Source organism: Agelaius tricolor, unplaced genomic scaffold (genome assembly GCF_023055355.1).
Source record: "Agelaius tricolor isolate 1412-34295 unplaced genomic scaffold, bAgeTri1.0.p SCAF_12, whole genome shotgun sequence".
Taxonomy (NCBI): Eukaryota; Metazoa; Chordata; class Aves; order Passeriformes; family Icteridae; genus Agelaius; species Agelaius tricolor.
This window is the reverse complement of record NW_027269272.1, coordinates 17443495-17464274: the sequence shown is the minus strand read 5'-3', so window position 1 is coordinate 17464274 and position 20780 is coordinate 17443495. Positions and strand designations below refer to the sequence as shown.

Genomic DNA, 20780 nt, shown 5'->3' with positions numbered 1-20780 from the left:
TTTGGCATGGCATAGTTGTCAGCTGTGCCTGGGCAGAGAGGGCCAGGGAATAAAGCACATGCTGCCATGAGCATGCCATCACATAGCTGCCCACCCTTGTCCCCACAGCCCTGCCAGGCCACTCACATGCAGGGTCCCCGCGCTGCTGAAGTCGATGTCGAGGCCGACTTGGTTGCAAAAGTCCATGAGGTCTTTCAGCAGCTTGGTTTGGGGCGGGGGGTGGCGGCGTAGGAAGGCCTGCTCGGGGAAGGAGCGGTAAATCTGATGGGCCACAGCCATGTTTGCCAGCAGCATGAACTCTTCCACCAGCCTGCGGCACGAGAAAAACAACCCCAGGCCCAGGTTAGACAGGGGAGGCCCCTGGGAAGCCAAGCCAGTCCACAGTGATGGGAACTAATATGACACAAGGGGACAGGGGAGCAGCTTGTAGTTGCTGACATAAGCACAGATTAGCTGTGAGACTGCAGCAAATCCCCCCAAATTCTCACTTTCTAGCGGAGGTTTCCCCAGGGACTCAGAGTAAGCTGTCCTGCTGGCGCAGACAAGCAGAAGTCAGTGATAAATTGACAGCTTAAATTAGGATAAAATAATCTCCCTTTAGGTCATTTTATCTCCTGAAACGCTTGACAAGCAAAACAAACGCCGTGTGAGAGATAGCACAGAAAACAAACACGCATCTCTGTCTTCCTGGGCCAGAGCAAACAGCGCCTCGCTCGCTCCCCCATCCCCAGCTCGACATGTGTGGCCAGGCCCAGGCACTGAGCCCTGCCCCACGCCAGGCTCCCACCCACAGCACAGCAGTGTCCCCAGGCAGGACGAGACACCAGCGCTGCTCCAGCAGGGCTGCCTTTGGCATCCAGGGACTCCACAGGCTCCTCCATACAATCTCCAGAGAGCTGGGGTATTCCAGGCTGGGGTGAGCCCCTCACTTTCCATCTCTGAAGGTACATGCATTGAATGGAAACCTCTGGGGTTGCACAGTGCTCAGGAAAGCAATCCCAGCACTAAAGATCATCTTTGGTGTGTGTATGGGCTGTGCTACCAGCAGCAGGGCTGTGCCACTGGGGACTTGTTTAACTGGGCTTGATAAGCCAGAGATGTGCTTAACTGGGCTTCCTGCTATTTCCTGCATGTATTCCCAGGGCTCCTAACTGCTGCTAATTGCCAAAAAAGATAATAGATTTACAGAAGTAACCTCATCCTCCCAGCAATGCCTGAGTGAGCTATTGCTGATTGTGCCAGCTCAGCCTCGTTGCTCCTGCAGGCAAAGCAGTGATTTTGCAGGGCTGGCTGGGGGACCAAGGCTGCAGCTGGTGTTCCTGCAGCTCCCAACGCTGGCCATTGCTGGGGAGACTGCCCAGGTGAGATGTGCAGTGTACTGCACTCCTGGGGTACTCCTACAGCAGTCATACATTCTCAGCCTGGGAGTACTTGCCAAAAACTAGAAAGAGAAAGGAAATAAAGGCAAGCCCGGAGGAGAAATAAGCACCCGAGAGTGATCATCAGCAGTAGAAATATTAGTCTCTAATGGGAAGGAGCTTCCTTATTAAGAGCCCTGTGGATTCTCACAGAGGGTTTTGTGCCAGAGGTCAACACTTCAGGCCCCACAGGGAGGGCAGGAGGGACATCCTGGCCTAGGGGCAGTGTGGGCAGGGCAGGAGCAGCACAGTCTAAATGGGAATGGGCTGCCTGCCCTGTCCCCTGGAACACTGGCCCATGGGGACATGCTGCCAAAGGCCAAGGGCTGGGTCGCAGGTGGGCAGTGCTGAGCAGGACCAGGACAACTCCTGAGGGGCCACTTCCAAGGGGGCTGAGCCAGGCTGTTGCTGCTCCTGTGCAGCAGAACCGGCAGATGGCAACCTCGGTCCCTCTATGGCCACCGGCTCCAGGGGGTCCGGGACAGTGTGGGACAGCATGGCCCGGGGGCACTGGGCAACCTGGCCACAGGACAGCCAGTGGCAGGCAGTGGGTCATGGCATGGCCATCCCCATCTCCTGAGAGTAGGGGACACCGAGCAGCACGTGGGGAGCATGGCCTGAGGACAGGTGTGAGGCTGTGCCAGCCCATGCTCACACCTGGGAAGCCCTTTCTGCCCGAGCCAGGTCACAGCGAGGCACAGAAAATGGGGCAGACTGCAACAGGCTGCACCTCTCCTTCCCATGGGCTTTGGTGCAAGCACAGAGGGAGGCATTTCCAGCATCAGCCTCAGCTACACAGATGCACACTTGGGCAAAGGTTGGCCATGGAGTCCCCCTGCATCTCCCTTGAACTGCGGCCTCTATGGAAGGAGATGCAAGCCCATTTTTAAGGACAAAGCAAAAAACACTTGTGAACAAAATCTCCTCCTTGTCACAGGCAACATGTGCTCATTGCATGTCCCAGAGAAGAACACTGTGAGCAAATGCTGCAGCAGACCCTGGTGTGTCTGTTCCTGAGGAGCACTGGAGTGTAAACCCTTCATCTCCCATCCACAGTGACACTTTTGGCTGGATGTAATTTCCACCTGATTATTAAGTTCTGCATTTTGTTTTATCATTCTGTGGCTTGGGCTTTTACAATTTCCAGGAGATATCCTTGTTCTGATGTTGTAGGTACTGAATGGAAGCTCATACCTGAGCACCCTCCTGCCAGGGATGCTTTTATTCTTGAAGTAAAACTTACAGCACATAGTACCCACTCTGCTCTGCAAAATCCCATCCTGGGAAGCACCCAGGAGCTTTGCACCCATGACGGGGTGTGCAGGATGTGACCACGGATATTCAGAACTGAAAAGCTATTCTTGCTCTCTCACCCAAAGGCAAAGGCAGGCTCTGGGAGATGCATCTGCAGTTCAGGCTTTCAAGGATCAGGTAACACGGATAAGGTTGGACACTCCTGTATCTGGGGGGAAAAGAAGCCCCAGGATCTGAAGGGTTGGTTTGTGTCAGCTCAGAGTAACAAACCAGAGTGCCCTGGGAAGGCTGCAATGCCCTGGGGGCTGATGCCAAAGCCCCCTGCAGGGACAGAGGGTCCTTCCAAGCTCTGGATCACTGCAGGGTCATGGAGCTGCTCCCCAAATGCAGCCTGCTGCAGCATTCCTGCAAGCTTGAAAGGGAAGAAGAGTATGGGGCTGCTCTATAACTCCTAGTCAGATTTATTCTAAACATCAGGAGTTCAGGGAAAGAAAAGCAGCTTCCAGTAGGCACAAGTCACAGCTGGGGTAATCCAGAGCATGTGAGAGCTTGCCAGGGTTAGAGGGAACAGGGAACAGGGGACAGTGAAGGAGCTGGCACCTGTGATGGGAGTTAAGCCAAACTACCTGTTCCAGCAGAGCAATGGAGTCTGGGGCTCAGGACACAGACAGGAGACAAGATCTGCATGAAACAGCTTAATGTGGTGACCTCACTGCACCTGAAAGGAAAACCTTAATCCCAAGAAGAGCTCGCACTGAGACTGCATGGGATGTTGGTGACTCAGGAGGATGAGCCAGGGCTAGGACTGCCCATGAAGGCAGCAAGGCTTCAGGTGCTGAAGAGCTGGAGGGTACAGCAAAGCTGCTGCCTTCCTGCCCTCCCCACGTGGCCTTTCAGTTGCACTTTTAGCTCATGTTCTCACCAGGGCTTCAACTAAGCAAGCACTACACTGTGGCTTGGAGAAAAGCAATGCTGGGCTGGTGGGAGCAGAGGTTGGCTGGCAGAGCATGGACCCAGCCCAGTGGCTGCTGCTGATGCTGCTGGGAGCTGTGCTGAAACCCTGCTAACTTGTCAGCAGGTCAAACGACAAGAGGTTTTGGGGTTTCTGTGGGTTTTTTTCTTAAAACAGCCCAGCTTGGAGTCTGGCTCAGTGCAGCTGGCAGACAGGAGTACAAAGAAAAATATTTAATGGCTAAAAAAACGGAGACAGAAAGACTGGTCCATCTGAACGCGCGCTGAATGAATCCCATGTGAAATGCATTCTAACGCCATCACTACAGTTTCCTCTGGATTAGCTGAGCTATCCTTGGCTCCTGGCTCCATAAAATCCCATAAACAATCTGATCTGAACTTTTGCCCTTTCTGTGCTGATGTGAGGCTTCCTCTGCCATCCCACAGACAGGGCCAGGGGACAACAGGTGGCTGTCCCTCCCATAGGTGCCTGCAGATCCCAGATGTTCTGCTAACCACACTGCAGGAGGGAGCATTTCTAAACCTGTTCCATGCATCACTTAACATGTGAGGGCAAGGAGAGGGAGGGATGGGATGGCTTTTGAGTTCTGTAGTATGTACATCTCCTGTCAGCTCTTTCAATATCCAGATTTTGCTTGTGAGTTATGTGGATGAAACTCATCCTCAGCCTGCCTTATGCAAGAGGTCAGCTGGAGTGTATGGGCTCACACTCACCCGAGTTTCAAATGTGATCAAGGTATGCCAGTGCCTACACCTCACCAACTTCTGGGGAGATTTCAAGCTCCTGAGATGCTCTTAAACATGAGTCTTGGTGCTTTTCAAAGTATTTTTGATAGCTTCTGTAGGGAAACAGTCACCTATGAAACCATCCACTGAAGAGGACTGATGACATCTTGATTACATCCCAAAACTCAAGCTAGTGGACTGTAATTCCTCTCAGACAACTCCTGCCAGTGCCAAACATCTAAGGGATGTGGGAAGAGGAGCTACACATTCAGACTCTTGACCTGCTTTAGTTTCAGCATTACTATTTGCTCCATTAAATGTTAGGTAGACCCTTCCCAATCTCCAGATAGCAACTTTGAAAAACTACTGATGCCCTCAGCAAGTTGTTTGGTTGATGGCAAATAAAATATTGTTTTTTCATGGCAAATCTGCAAAGAGAGGCAGGGCAAGTAAAATGCCTATTTGCCTGCTTGTCTCCATGGCAATGCAGCTAGGCTGCACAGCAGCCATGGAAGTGTCCACTCTCCCTGATTAACTTGACAAATGACGTTAGCTAAGAAGGGTTTGCTGAAAGGGAGAGACAAGGAGTACTTTGTGTGCAATCCAGTAAGTGCAGGAAGGAGGCAGGCAGCTTCCTTAAAGCAAAAGGACACTAAAACACCTGCTATTCCAGTAGGATAACAGACCCAGGGGCTTCAGAGCAAAGGGCAGTCAGGTGGGGCTGGACAGATGAGCACAGCTGTTCCCCCATAATGCCTTCCACATCTCCATCCCCTCCTACAAGATGTAACTGATGGGTATATCCAGGTGTTGGAAGAGTTATCACAGCTGAGGTGCGAGAGATAAACCCAAAACACCACACAGCTCTTCCATGCCAGGCTTCTTTGCTTTTGATGGGCTGGAGAATTTGGTCTTTTCTTCATGTGTAGCTCATTGTGGAAACCTGCTCCCAAAAGGACAGAGCTGAACTGTTCTGAGCTGGAGTCTGAGCCTCCCTTTCAATGGTGATCCCTCTGGCTGGGTGAGCTGCCACCATGCAAATCCTCAGCATTCTTCCAGCAGTTCAGACTAGAGCCAAATGTGACCAACCTCTTCTACAAAGGTTACCAAACTTCTTTCTCCTAACCCATCACAATTATCTCATGTGCTCCTCTCCATCTTGTCTCTCACACCACGCACTCTCTCCTACAAAAGGAACAAGACTTCTGCTATTCAAATTTCTTCCTATCTACAGATAGATTTACCATCCCAGATCAGCATGGGTTAGTGCTTCAACCTGCAGCCAAAGGCATCCTGTTTCTCAGCCCATATCTATGTGCCTGCCTCAAGTGTGTCCAGCTCCGTGCTGGGTCCAAGCAGGGTTAGGACAGTATAGCTTTGACAGCATCACACTTGAACCAAACACTGTCATGGAAAGCTGGTGCTGATAAAGGCAGCCCTGATGTGTCTGTGTGTTTCTGAGAGAGCTCTAGAGACACTGATGGATTTGTGTCCCCTTGCCAAGGGCAGTACACTGCTGGGAGCCCCTGCTCTCTGCTGGCTTGGGAAGGGATTATTGTTACAGCACAATCTCACACCAAATGGGAGATCTACAGCCACCCCCTGCGAATGGGACCCTAAATCCTGCTGCATTCACCCACGAAGTCACCTTCCACAGAAGGCTGCAAATAGTCCTGTTCACATCCAACACGAGCAGCATCAGCTGAAGGAAAACAGTAAAGAAACAGCACCACGGCTCAACCAACAAACCCTCTCCCAAGGTGTTAGGTCCAAAGATGCTGGATGTGGTATGACTTTTTCTTCCTTAAATCGTGTTTGCTTATTTTTGATTACAGCTCTTCCATGAAGCAGAGGAACTTGAGAGGTTTCTATAAAAGCTCTTCTAAAACCAACATTAGCTAATCCCACATCTCCTGAGAGTGCAGCCAATGACACAATTATGCTCTTTGGTGAGTAGCTGGGCCAGCACTTGCAATGGCTCTTTTCCATGCAAAATTATGCAAGAACAGTGTGTTGTTTTCTTGGTGACACTCTGCCTACCCAACAAACAGGAGCATCTTCAGCCATCCACTCTGGAACAGCACTGCTGCCTGAAGAGCCATGAAAATTGAATCCCCTATTATCCAAAAAAATTGGATTACAGTGTTACATATGAGCCTTGCAATGTTGGTGTGGAGCTCCCGTTGCCAATGACAGTTGCCAAAAGACCAAAAGACCTACTTTTTTTTTTTGAAAGAAAAAGTAGTAAAAGGCAAGAATGCTGGCGGTTCCTGGCTTGATGAAAGTCATTTGTGCTCCTCTCACAGCTAGAAGTAGCCTTGTACAAAGCATAGCTGAATAATGGAATTACTCCACTTTCTGAGATTGCTCAATTAACTCTTGGTTAAAACTGCTACCATTGAAACTTGATGAGAATAGCAGCTCTGAGGCAGTTTTAGATTCATTTCTTACTAAGCTAGAATGGCTTTTCCCTATAATGAACACCCTTTCCGGGGTATAAAGAATGCCCTTTATATCAGCTATGGTGCCTTCCCAGTAATAGATGCCTACAACACAAATGCATGGGAGGGTTCTCTGAATACAAATGTCACTTATGGACCACTCTCACACCTTGAGGCTGGAAATGCCACAAGACTGCTCTCTTTGCTTTATCCAAATTATCTGTGGTACAGTGGAAAACTGTTTTAAGTTCTCAATGCTGACGCTGGGCTCCTGAAGGCATTTGGCATGATTAGGAATTAATTGCTTAAAGCCTGATGTACTGGTTTGCACAGAGGGATTAAGACCACTAGAAAAACCTCAGCCATTTGACTGAATTTCTTTGAAATTATCAGCGCCACTTTGCAGCCCTGTTAAATGAAATTGCTGAGTACATCTGGCAGCACAGCGTCAGGCCAGATGTCGCAGCACTGGACGGCACAAGCGGCCACAGAGCCTTTGGGACCTCTTGGCTCTCAGCTGTGTGGGTGGAAAAGGCCCCTTGCCCAGCCTGGAGCTCCTCACCCTCATCTGTGGCTCATAAGGAAGGGATTAAAGTCTATACCTGCCCGTCCTACCATCCTCCCTCCTGTCTGGATTCAAATGGCAAAGGAGGCATCCTTGGACTGAAGTGTTGGTGTTGCAGAGGACGCAGTCACTGCGGGCTGTGCCTCTTCATTAAAGGTTAATATGACTGCAGTCTGCTCCTTTCCATGCTAATTGGTGACAACCTTCAGACTCCTGGCGTGGTGCTCAAGTGCACCTCTGTGCCACAACAGAGTCTTCAGCTGCTGTGGGCCAGGGATGAAAGCTTAGACCTGCATGCATATGCTGGGCCACACAGGACGGGGAGGCACAATTTCAGCAGGCTCCCTCAGTCTCAGCTCCACTGTTCTCCACAATTTTCTCACAACTACCACATTTTTGAGCCCAGGGCAGAGGACTTTACTCTCAGCATCACACACAGAGGAAGACCTCCATCCAGGAATGGCCTTCCTAGATCAAGACATCCCCTTTTGCATGGGCCCCAAAGAAGCCCCTGGAGCGCCTCTCGCTCAGAGTGGGCACACAGCCTCATATGCATCCCCTTCTAGGAATGTCTCCAGTCCTCAGGGCTGCCTGGCACTGCCACACTGACCTCCCACTTGTCCTGAGTGTCAGCCTCAAAGTGACAGCAATGTTAAAAACCCTCCCTGAATGCACAACCCCTTCACCTTTGTGACGAAGACAACAGGAAAGAGTTTGCAATACTTGCATCTCCAGAAGCTGTGCAGTTGGGAGTCCCAGTCCTGCTTTCCACAGATCTGTGTCAGATCCAGTTTGTCTTTCCAAGGAGCCACCAGGTCACCAAGATCTTGGCTCTCAGAGGCAGCTATGATGCCAAGAGCCCTGCTCTGCAGAGCCACAGGGAAGGGATAAGGATGGATCACTAATGCACAGTGCCTCAGCTACCAGGTCTCACAAGAGCAATGACCACCTGGGCTGGCAAGCCTTACATCTGGGAATGCATTAGGATGCTCCCAAGCAAGGGAGCTGCCCAGCCACCTTCGGCCAGAGCAGGGACCTGAGACCTGAGTTTTCTCCAGCCCATGGTAATTTTTGGTGGGTGAATGAGCTCAGAGCCAGGCTAGGGCTGGGATGGGGCAGAGGAGAGGGGAGATACCTCACAGCCAGTGTCCAAGCCGGGCAGTCCACATTCCTCAGACATGCAGTCTGATATGCCACTGGCTCCCAAAGCACGGCTTATGACAAGACACATAATATTAATGTCATCCAGAGTCTGGCTAGGAGGAGAATGGAAAGAATTCCTGAATGAATGCAGACAGCCCCTTGCTGACGGGAAAGTCTCCAACCCCACACATAACAGCACCGCCTGTTATCAGACTGCCTTTCCCATTGGAAGGAGGAAATAGGAATGAAAGGCACTTTTCCTCACCATTAAAAGTTTATGCAAGTGATTTATGGGTCACAAAAATTAGCAAGTGCGTTGCTGAGTGCTCCCTACAGCAGCGTGTGTTACGTGGCTGCTGACCAGAAATGCCAAGACCCATTAGGTGGAAGCAAAGGGCAGCATGATGGAAAGTTAAAGATGCTTTTTGCCGATTTAATTAATTAGCCAGGTCTTTTCTCCATCCCCTGCAGCCTTCATTAATGTAATGTTGAAGTGAAGAAATATTAACAATTCAGACAACACATTAATATTAACACAACACCTGCAAAATGCAAGTGTAAGTCCATTAGGTAAACATGATCTTAAGCTATTGAGGCAGAAATAATATTCTGACATTTCCTAGCACAAGTATCCTGCAGAGATACTGTCCATCACTTATGCTGCCTTATAAGCCATGGTCCGTGGTACATGGGGGCTCTTCATCTGTTACTAGGGCCTGAAATGATGAGAAAAACTTACATTTCCATTAAGATATTTACCCATTCCATATGGAAAGTGTCTTACTAAAGCCATGTCATGAACCAGAAAGATCAGAAGGGATTTTTAAAAGGATTTTATCTCTGTGCCAGCAAGGGATGGAGATAAAACCTGAACCTGATAGTTTGTAAATATTAACCTACACTTGGGAATGCTCCAGAACATCAGCTTTCTATTATGGTGGTTTCATCTGAGACAAGTTTTCATTAAGGGAGGAACAAACAGTTAATCACCCGGAGAACTGATAGTGCCGCAGGGAGTCACAGACTGCTAGAACCAGCCTTCCTGTTTCACATTCCCCATCAGCTACTGTTCTCCCAGACATTCCTGCTGAGGAGATATTCACATCCTGTGTGTGCTACACCCTTCAGCCTTTGGACTTGTTTTTTCCTAGTTTACCTGGCATTAAAGAGTTGATTACTTCCAAAGCAGGAGATAATCTGATGGTCAAGGGGGAAATAAAGAATACTGGATGAACATTCCAGACTAGAAGCATACTCTGAGATAGTCAATGACTGGGAGAGCATACATTGACCAACCAGGATGTGACCCAGGGACAAACAAGGAGTCTGCAGAAACTCATTGAGAGATTAACAACAAAAGATAACAAAAAAAGAGTTTAAAATACCAAAACCACGGAAAGTAACCTACTTAATCTGGCAGCCAAAGGCAGTGGTGGCACAACAACTCAGCATACACCCCTGATGTTCATGAAGTGGAAGTCAGGCAGTGACTTGCTAAGTAACGCCCTCTTCTGGTGCAAGTCTCTGATCCAAGCAATGCAGAGTAACTTCAAAGTTGGATTAGGCTGGCCTTTTACAGTTGAGTTCTAGCAATCCCCACCTTCAACTTTCTCACAGCCTCTCTGGGTGCTTGTTCCAGTTCTTAACCATGCTCACAAATATTGTTTGGGCTCTTGGGAAGGGACCTCCAGGAGAAGCAATCACCCAGACCGGCCAGCCTTCAGCAAGGGCCTTGCCAGAGGGGGACTGCTCAAGAGAAATTGGCTGCAGATCAAGGCAATCAGAACGACCACTGGGACCACTGGTTCTGAGAAGATGTGTGTCAGAAAAACACGTGTAACTTAGCAAGTTCCCAAGGTCCCCAGCAGACAACACCCAAAGGTAGCTGCTCCCTGGCCATGGGATGCTCTGTTGGGGGTGCTGCTTTCCAGGCTCACAGCATTTCCCTGGGTCAGAGCTCACAGCACTGCCCAGCATTGCTCTGGTTCAACCTCAGATTTGCAGCTGTAGCACTGAGTGTGGGCAGGTTAAGGGGAACAGTTGTATCAATACAGAGCAAGGGATCCAGCTGGCTCTGGCTGTATTATTCTTGGTCTGAAATGATTGCAAAGCAATCATGAACCTTCTGGTTACCAGGACTTTCAAAGACATGGAAACCCGAGGGGGAGGGAAGCAAGGTATGGGGGACACTGACAGCAGATTGGGGTTAAAACAACCAATAAAAATTGGCAGGGAAATGAAGGGGAAATGGGCAACAGAGAATTTGGGGGGTGATGTTTTCTAAATATGCTACTGAAATACTCTGGATAACTTCTGCTTTCAAGCAGCCTCTTGGCAGATTACAATGTCCCAGAAGGTTTTATATCCAGCTCCTACGATCTTAAACTAAATATTAGGTGAGAAAAACATGCTTCTAAGGAAAAGTCAAACATAGCCCTGAGTGAAAAACAATGATCAGGAGAATGAACATATTGGGTTTGTTGAATATACAACCAACATCCATTTTCTTGCCCAAAAAATAAAGCCAAGGGAATAAAATGCAGAGATGAGCAGAATGGAAAAGCTGCAGGAAATTCAGGCAGTCTCCCCTCACCCCACATATTTCCCCAGGCAGGACTCTCACCCTGCCTGGCCTCAGGCAGCAGGCTTGGAGCTTTGCCTAGAATTCCTCAGAGAGTCTTACCCCCTCTGCAGCAGGACAGGCTCAAGGTACAATGGGTCTTTTCCATCTGTAACTTCTCTCCCTTGACTTTTATGTGCATTGATTCAAAAGCTGTTTGATTTACTGATCACAGCAGGGGCTGTGAAGAGTCTAGTTTGGTCTAAGGACAGCCTGAGGTTAAAGGCAGCAGTGCAATTTTACCACCCTGTCCATTACAAGAAAATGTTCAGATCTGGATTTACAGTCATGTTCCAGTAAGCCCACACATCATGGCAGGCTGAAATTAGCTTCATTTTCACAATGGGATTGAGTAAAAATGGATCAACATCCCACTGGAGCTGGACACCCCATGGAGAAAGCCATGGGAGCAGGTCCTGAACAGCACCTTGGAGGGTGTGTGGCTGTGGGTGACAGAGTTCTTTGTCTCCAGATGGAGCTATTGCTGCCAGATGGCAGATGAGGATAGATGAGGCAGTTTCAATGAGACCATAACAGGTGAGGATGAGTGGCATGAGACCTATCACTGGCCTATCACTGTAAGCAAGGGAGAATTGTATCCTTCAAGTCCAGAGATGGATATGATGACTCTACAGAGCTGCACTGTAAGAAAGGACTTTGTAATGTGTCCCAGTCCCTCTACTGTCTGCAAAGCCTCAGATACTGCTGGGTGAATTTAGCAAATACCTCCATCCCTGATTGTCACAGTCATAACCTGGTTACTCCAGCTAGTTCCTCCATTGACTTTTATGGATCCCTCAGCTCCATCTAAGAACAGAGAAACCAAAGATAAATCCATGATGATATCCTGGAACTGCTCCTTTGGGTCAGGGTTTTACTAGACGAAAGGAAGCTTGGTTAAAATGAAGACCTAGGTGTAATGAAGAACTCTTGCAATGTTACCTTCCAGCTCTTCCAGAGTTCAACAGATCAACCTCCTGAAAAAAATCTACTATCACAAGAAAGCAGACACACAGATCTGTCAGCACATTTGTGCTGCTGAAACTGATGGATCTCAGCACTGGATCATGGTAAGATTTGCAGCACTGTCATCTTGCAAAGCCTTGGCAGTGCCTTTTAATCCTTGGAAAAGGAGCACTTCAGGCATCAGTTCTTGACTTTGCATTTGAATGTTGCAAAGCCAAAACAACAACGTCTCTTGGAGCACAGGGCATATCCTAAGATGCCCTGGAGCTTTCTTGTCCTACAGACATTGAGTAGCAATCTCCAAATGACAAAACAGAAATAAAACCATATATCCTCACGCTTTGGTGAGCCTCCAATCCAAGCCTGACAGATACCTGGCTATGAGTGCTGTGTCTCTCAGACTGCTTAACCCTTGAATAAACAGGGGAAATGTACATTTAGAAGAAGCCCTGGTTTATTCCCTTTCTCTTCCAATGAGCCCTATTAACTCTTGGGGAAAAATCCTTTTTCCCCTTTGAGACGTGCACCCTGTCTGTCACCAGCAGGCCTGGTGCTGTGTAAAGTATCCTATGAGCAGGAAAACCCCAAATTCTTCAGTGACCCCAGGCCTGGAGCCAGGGATTGACCTGCTGGTTCTTACTGTTTCTTCCCTTATCATTTCCTGTAACTGGAAGAATAGGGATGGTACCGCCTGTTCTCCTGATCCCTTAGTCATCCCAAACCATTGAAGTATCTCTTGAATGCCCTTGGACTTCTTGTTGCAACATCATTGCTGCCTACGTGAAAAATCAATAATGGCTCATATCTGAGAGCCATACCAGGTTGGGAAGTTTTCACTTTTATAACTTGGTCCCAGGGAGGTAGCAGACTTCTGTAAGGAGTGGGTCTGATCTATGAATTGGGCCTTTGGCTCTCTACCAAGGGTTACTCAATAACATCCAAGTAAAAGCTTTGGAAGCGTCCTCCAACTGATCAACCTGTTGAATCTGGACAGCTGAGAAGGATGGTGAAGCTCCATCAGATGCCCTTCACCGACCAGTTTCAGCAGGGGACAAAACCACTCAGAACCACTGCCTGCAGCAGCAACATGACTGTGCCAAGAGGTGTTAAGAAAGGGCACACACAACAGTTAAAACAGACAATCCAAGTACCTGGAAAAGGGCAGGGATTACAAGAATCTGGTAACCACCACAGGGGATACAACAGCTTCTGTTACTGCCCACACTTCATGTGCTCACTTACTGCTGTCTGTGGATGCTCCTGGGAGCATGGCCCTTCACAGCAAGAGAGGCACCAACCCCATTTCAGCCTGGGCTTGCTCCATATCACACCAAGACAGATCCCATATGGAAAGGAAACAGTTCAGGAGTGAAGCATGGATGGGCTGAATGTCAAAGCATGGGAAATACAGCTTAGGGTACGTGCAATCCAGGCACATTATACCCTCTTTGAAACTCACTCTCCCATTGTTATTTAACATCCTGCAAGTTTCAGCCAGAGACTCCCATCCGCGCCCCAAACTGGCCTGGGTAAGGCTGGGAAGAAGAAAGGGAGCTTGAAATGAACTGTGGAAAGATTTAAGTGCTCTAACTGCTGCTTTCCAATACAATTTTCCACTTGGGGCAGGGCAAGGGAAGGAGGAAAGCCTGACAGTAGTTTAGAGCCAGTCACAATTGTGACAGGTTCTTCTTTTCCATTTCCAACCAGCTCACAGGCAGAAGGAGCACTTTAACTTCCATTAATTATCACAGCCTTATTCCAGCCCAGGGTTTCAGAGCAGCAGTGGCAAATTCTTAGGACCTGTGAAGAGCAGGTCCTGCCTCAAAGTGTGCTACACTACTCAGTGCACTAAAACTCTATATTTCATGGAACCAAGAGCTACTGCAACTCTTCCTAGAGTACCTCAGTTTGCAGCTAAGGGCATCTCCTGCAGGCAGCACCAGTTCTGTCAGAGAAGAGGATCACACAAACAACTTCTTGCACTCCAGACTCTGAGAACAGGTTAACAGCCATTTAACAGATGGATCTCTTGCACACCCAAGCTGTACACACAGAAAAAAAGGAGATTAACAGAGGAGTAGATTACTTCTAGTAGACTACTTCTGTAGTCCCTGGCTACCAGAGACTCCTTTTGTAACTCTACCACCACGTGAAGTTTATGGTGTTTATCAGTACTGATCACTGGATACACAGCCTCAAAGTGTGCACGTGGTGTTTAAGGAGATGCAGGCAGCTCAAACACACAGCCCTCATGCAACTGGGGCAAAACTCTTATGAAATATTGCTATGTGGTTTCTCCCACTTTTTGGCTTCATTACAAACTATCAATGAACATTATTTTAAAATAGCTGTAACTGAGATGTGCCTGTGCAGGGACTAAGATGCCCTAGCTCAGCATTTCAGCCCATGCTGCCCCGTCCCTTCCTGCTCCTCTGCCAACAGGGCCGATCCATCCTCAGCTGGTCTCCCCTGCTGAGGCCCAGTCCCTGCTTCTACCCACTCCCAGCACCCAGCTTCAGGTACCATCCCTTCATGCTCACTGATGACAAGATGTGCCATTCTCTCTTCCCCAGCTGATACTAGACCTTTCCAGAACTGCACCCCCTGACACTCACAGGTATTTTTGGCACTGAGTAATGAAAGTAGGGAGATGCTGTTGCTGCTGCTGGATGCAGCCAGACCTGCTTCCCAAGGATCCCACAGTCACCCCAGCAGATGCTGGTGAGCTGTCTTGGGATTCAGGTGCTTCATGGCTCTGAGTGGAAAACGAGCCCAGCCACAAGCATTGTTTCCCTGCCTGCACCACCTGAACAGCAGATCCCTCCAGCTGTGGCAAATCTACCAGTCTGGAGCAGGTGAGGAGCAAGCCTACATCTGCATGGATACATCCAAAAGGAGGAAGGAGGACTGACTATGAATTCAAATTCAGAGTGACTGGGACTTACTGCTGAGGTTCATACAGCAGCTCCACATTCAGCTCTGAGTCACACAGGAACCATTGCTGGGGAGCAATTACTGGTGCACAAAAGCTCTTGAGCTGCAACAAAAGAATGGCAAGGAGCTTCTCATCAAAACCCCTTGAAATCTTTATCTTGCCCACTTAGGCTTGGGAGGATACTTCCTTCTGCTAAGACAGGTGAAGCCTCAGCAAAGCATTTGGGATGCTGGAGAGGAAATGTCCAGTGAAGTGAATCAGGGGTGAGCAGCAGCCACTGCAGCACAGCAGCAATGACAGCCCTGACAGCATCACCCCATTTCCATGCCAGCACTTGGGACTACAGGAACTACACTCCATTAGGAACAAGCTGTTCCCCTAATTCAGTCCTCGTGACCCCTCTGTTTAAAGATTTTCCTGAAACTGTGTAGGACTTTGACTAAGCAAATGGCATCTGACTTCAGCCCTCTAGCTGCCAGGGCATCACCCCCTGCAAGCCCAGCCTGGGCTACTGAGAGCCCCATGGCAAGAGGAAATCCCCAAACCACAGCCAGCTCCCAAATCAGGTCTGCAGCACCAAGGAGCTCCCCACACTTCAACCCTCCTCTCTGTATCCTCACACACAGATGAGCTTTTTATTCTACAAACCTCACAGACTGCTCTAGGACTGAAAGGGAATTACATTAGAGCAAGCACACGCCCAGTTGTTCATTTTGTATGTGCTGACAGTCTCGTTTTGACTCTACTTTCTACATTTAAGGTGTTAATGGGAACCTTGATGCATTTCAGAGGGAACGTGCACAGATAGAAGACAGATGCGTGAGGCTAAAACCTGGCTCCCAGATTTCATATCAAGTGCTGGATTTGTTTATATCCATATGATGCAATCTCCATCAAAGCAATCAACTACCACCAAAAGGAGATGTTTCAATATCTGCACAGCCTTCACACACTAGGCATTAGGTTTGCTTTTATGATGCAGAATAATATAATGGATTTCTTCCACAAGTTCCCAAATGCTGTTATAAAATGTTGCTTCTCTAATAAAATATGCTGCAACATACAGCAGTACATGATATGGCATTTACACAAGCCTTTTTTCCATATAGGACTTTCTGGCTTTTAACAAATCTGTCTCTTCTATACACTACAGAAGCACAAGATGAGTAATTATGTTCTCTGCTTAATAATGCTTTTGCACTGGCCAATTTAACAGCTAATCTCCACAAACCTATGAGATAGTCCCCCAGCAGCTACATTTGCATGTTGTAATCAAGTCTTGCTATTAAATCATACTTTGCAACAATAGCTGAGCTGTCAACGACAAGCAGCAGCTCTCGGCTCTCGCACTGGCACCATGCAGGCAAAAGCCCTGGATAAACATGCACAGAGCCTCACTGCTCTGCCAGCTAGGAGAGCATCCCTTTGCACTTTTGGGAGCTTGGAAATGGCTACAATCATGACAGATCTCAGGACAAGCATCCTTTGTCCCGCTCAGCTCTCTGGTCAGTCAGCTTGCAAGCTGTCTTCTCCAGGCCTGCCTGCTGCTCTCTGCAGTGATGCAAAGCCAAACTGGTTTGGCTGTGGTGTGCTCTGTCATACTTCTCTGACTGCTTTTTCTGGTGTCCTTAAAAACTGAGCATACTGTGTGCAACAGAGAGATCCCTTTGTGGCAAAGGTCCTGCCTTGGCTGCGTGGGCAGAGCAGCTTGTGCAGCCAAGCTGTGATCAGAGCACTGCACCCTTCAGGGTTAACCAGGCTCCTTGAAAATGCCCTGCCCGATTTTCCAGTTTCTTTGCTGTCCTTGTTGATCACAGTGCAGCAAGAGGATGTGGCTGAGAGAGACGGCAGAACAGAACCAGTTCAGTTAAATGTCCCTGTTAGTGTCATCACAGTTTGGATGAATAGCTGGTGTGACACACACATTAAACAGATGTTTGATCTTCCTCCACTGGCTTTGACCAGGGACTGATCCCCTGCTCTGCACTTCCCGTTTGCCCTCACAAAACCTCATCCCCAAAGAGGCCCACATAAACTCCAGCTTAGCTCAGCACCATATTCCTGCTCCTGTACATTCACTGAAGCACCGTGTCCCTTCTCCTGTGCTTTCCCACAACCTCAGTTTTCTCTCAGTGACTGTAAATATCTGAGTGACCCAAGTGCATCTGTCAAAGAACAGCACCAAGAGGCAATTCCTCTGAATTCCTGCAGCAAGCATCACTGCTCTGGTCCAGGCTGTTACTGGTGCCAAAAACTCTTGCTCTGAACCAGATTCTGACTCTCTGCAAAACACTGCAAATGTGCAATAAATAGCAGAGTCCTTTTGAATCCTGCCTTTTGCAGTACCCTTACCAGAGGCAGAGTTTCAACACAGCAACGTGGATTGGCCCCAGCCCAGCCACATCAATGATGTCTTTCTGTCCTAATGATTCTTCCTAGGCATTAGCACAACATTTATTTCTACCTTGCCCTGTTCTTCCCATTTATCCACAAATCTGACAAGGTTTCCTTCCTTTTAACATGGAAACACAGGGAAAGGAGAATTTCTTGCTTGAATAGGCTCACTCTGTGAAAGTAGAAAGATCAATCTAGATTCAATCTGTCTCACTAATTGTTGGAGGCTGGAACTGACTTGGGGCTGGCCTGGCTGTGAGTGTGTGAGCCCAGGCAGCCTGCTCCCAGCTTCTCCTGCTTTATGCTGCAAACAAGTCACACCAGACTTCTTTGTGCATGGTGGACCCTGTCTACTCCTGTTACCTGGACCCTTGTGCCCAGCCACACATCACCAGGCAGTGCCTGTCTGTCAGCAAGACTGCAAATGAGCACTGAGCTTAAATAAAGCATGAACCCCTCCTTAAGGACGACTTATCCTCACCTCACTTTAGGTCCTATTTTACCACAAAGTCCTTCCCAGGAGTACTTCCAGAGGGGCTAAGCCAGTGTGGTTTTCCTTGAAAGTCAGGACAACTGCATGTGTAGCTGATCACTACATTGATTGTTGAGATGAGCAGGTTTTGCATCAACTCTTTTACTGCATCAGACTGCTTAACCTGGACTGTCTCAGCAAAATGAGATTATCCCAGAGATGCAACATGTACAAGAGCTGTGCCAGGGCTGGTTTTCACCATGGGGATGGTTGATGAGCAGTCGAGATGTCGGTCTCTGCTCAGCTCAGTGGAGACAGAAAGAAATATCTGCAAGCAGCCAGAGGCAGGCAAGAGCTCTGCTGTACAAGGCAGGAGTGAGCAGTGATCTGATCAGCCAGAGATGTACAGGGACAGTTCATCACTGCTGTGCTCAAGTGTCAAAGTTACTGGAGGAGCTGAAGGGCAGAGAGCAAGGAAAGTAGGAGGGGAAGTGGAGGATCCTGCATTGCTCAGCTCACCAGGCCAGTGCCCAGATTGGTGTGGCCCTGCAGAAGCAGGAAAGCCAGACAAGACCTGAGCCAGGCTAAAAGCCAGGCTGGGCTCTGCACCTGTCTGTACCAGCCAAACACCACGTGCAGGTTATCGTGTCCACAGCAGCAGAGCTTTGCAGAAACTGAGAGTTGAGTGGCAATGATAAAAGTTCACTTTTTTCTATTCCCTTCTTTTTGATGATGGCAAAGTGCTTTCTAAATGCTAATAAAAAAGCCCCCGAGGATTCTTGCAGGATTCTTGCTCTTTTTTGCTCTATGGAGGGTGGTGGAGCAGAAACAGACAATGTGACTTGCCAGAGACCATGCAAGGAACAGCCTCTGAGTTGGGAGCTGACCATGGAGCTCCCACCCCATGTGAGCTGGTGAGGGGTCCAGTGGGATCAACAGAGAACAGGACATTCCCAGAGGCAGAAAAAGCTTGCAGCACATCTTGGCCAGTAATGAGGCTGCTCATTTAAGAGTGCTGCATTTCAGATGAGACAGGTGAAGGACACAAAATTTAAGATGTTCAAAGCTGTTCTGAGGTATTTCAAACCAACTTCCATTAAAATTAATGGAAACATTAATGCAAAGTACACTCAGATCCTCAAGCAGGTTCTTTCCAAGCAAGATCTTTCCATTAACTTGAAAGGAAGTTGTGCCCAAATCCTCTTACATTGCTGGGAACGTCTGAGACAGGCAAAGTCAGGTTACAAATCCATTAGGCTCCAGACTGAGTAATGCATGGCCAGTTGAAAGAGGTGAAAGTGCTAAGCTGTGAGAGGAGCCCCACTCGGGGTGACCTTGAGTGAGGGGCTGAGCACACAAAACATGCATGTGACTTGGAGTTCCTTTTTTCAATGGAGAAGTAGGGAGGTGTGGAGAGAGTGGAATCCATTGCCAGACTGATGTAGCTGCTCTGAACCGTGGAAAAAAAAACATTGAAAAAGCAGCAGGACCAAGAACAACGCACAGCAGTAGCTGGAAAAATAGAACTGGGACCTTAGCTGCTCAGGAGAGGGTAAGAAGAGATAGTTCCACTCTCACCCTCTAATTTGTGAGGACATAATTTCAATAAGGTCCATGGAAAGCCCAGCTCAGCAGAGTATATGGAGAGAGGAGTGATGTCAGTGCAAAATTGGTCTTTTACATTAACACAGAGCAATGTGTCAGGGATTTGAGACTGGGAGGATTATTTCACCAGCTGATGCTGTGTGCCTGGAGGCCTTCAGGTAGCTACTACTCCATTAAAAAAGACTTGCAGGGTCTAAAACACATTCCAGAAGCATTTGTCCTTGAAAGAGAATTCACTGTTCCTCTCTTGGCCCAATTTCCCAGTTAATCTCTCTTGCCTTTCAAATGTGTGCTTTATTTCTAATCTGAACCCTTCAGCTTTCAGCCAGTAGCTCTTTATGAGAGAGCAATCCCAGCTGGCTGACAATCCACCGGGTTACTCCAGCTCACACTGCCCATGCCCTGGGGAACCGAGGCACTCAGTACTGCACAGACCACAGAGGTCCTGCCTGTGGCAAACCAAAACCCTGGCTCCTCTGGGCAGACAGCACAAATCCAACAGCAGGATGTTGAGCAGGAATGGCGGGTTTATCCCCAGGCAGAGCATCCCTCATCACAGCCAGCTCCAAGTACTCAGGATTCCCTTCATCACCTTCGGTCTTACCCCACTGTCTGTCCCTGCAAGCAGCTCTCCATCCTTTGTACCAAAGCACCTCCTGACAAAGCAAAAGAAGGCAGCACATCCTCTCACCCACTGTCCCAGCATTCCCTGCTTGTAACAACCCAGGGTGGCCAGCAAAACCTGCTACTGGCAGAGAAGTTCACTCTGCACTCTGCCTATGCATTCAGTGACACAGAGACCAGGCCAAAACAAGAACTCCGTTTTCCTAATCATTAAGAAAAGGACATGCTTAGAAATCCTACTGGGAGAGGGATAGCTAGGAGGTCTGGTGATTTTTCTAGCCAGATCCCAGCTCAGGAGAGTGCCTTCCTTGACACAAAATCAATTCTGCAGCTTGGGTTCATGATGAAATTGAGAGGTGCTTCTTGTGGAGGGATGATTATTCATTCTTTCTCACGTCACATCTGTCCTCTCCCATGTTCGTAAGGGCTAATCACAGACTCATCTAATTCAGGGCTGCTAAGAAAACCATATGCACAGGCTGGCAATTCAAGCCCAGATATAGCTCACTGCCTTGAGCATTAGTCAGACACATACAGGCCAGGGAAATGGTGCCGAAATGCTGCTGAGGGCTTTCAAACATATTGTTAAACAAATGGATGTGTAAACAGATCTCTGGGATGACACATGGAGACAGCATCTCTGAC

At 48.5% G+C, this 20780-nt stretch overlaps 1 protein-coding gene across 3 annotated transcripts in view; it reads right to left on the bottom strand.

The window, feature by feature from the left end:
* DIS3L2 (DIS3 like 3'-5' exoribonuclease 2) overlaps nucleotides 1-20780 on the bottom strand; it is a 180275-nt gene that overhangs the window by 9792 nt on the left and 149703 nt on the right. For all 3 annotated transcript variants that reach the window (XM_071437863.1, XM_071437864.1, XM_071437865.1), the window contains exon 16: nucleotides 127-310. In XM_071437863.1, the coding sequence (XP_071293964.1) occupies nucleotides 127-310 (184 nt within the window). The remainder of the gene's footprint in view (nucleotides 1-126; nucleotides 311-20780) is intronic.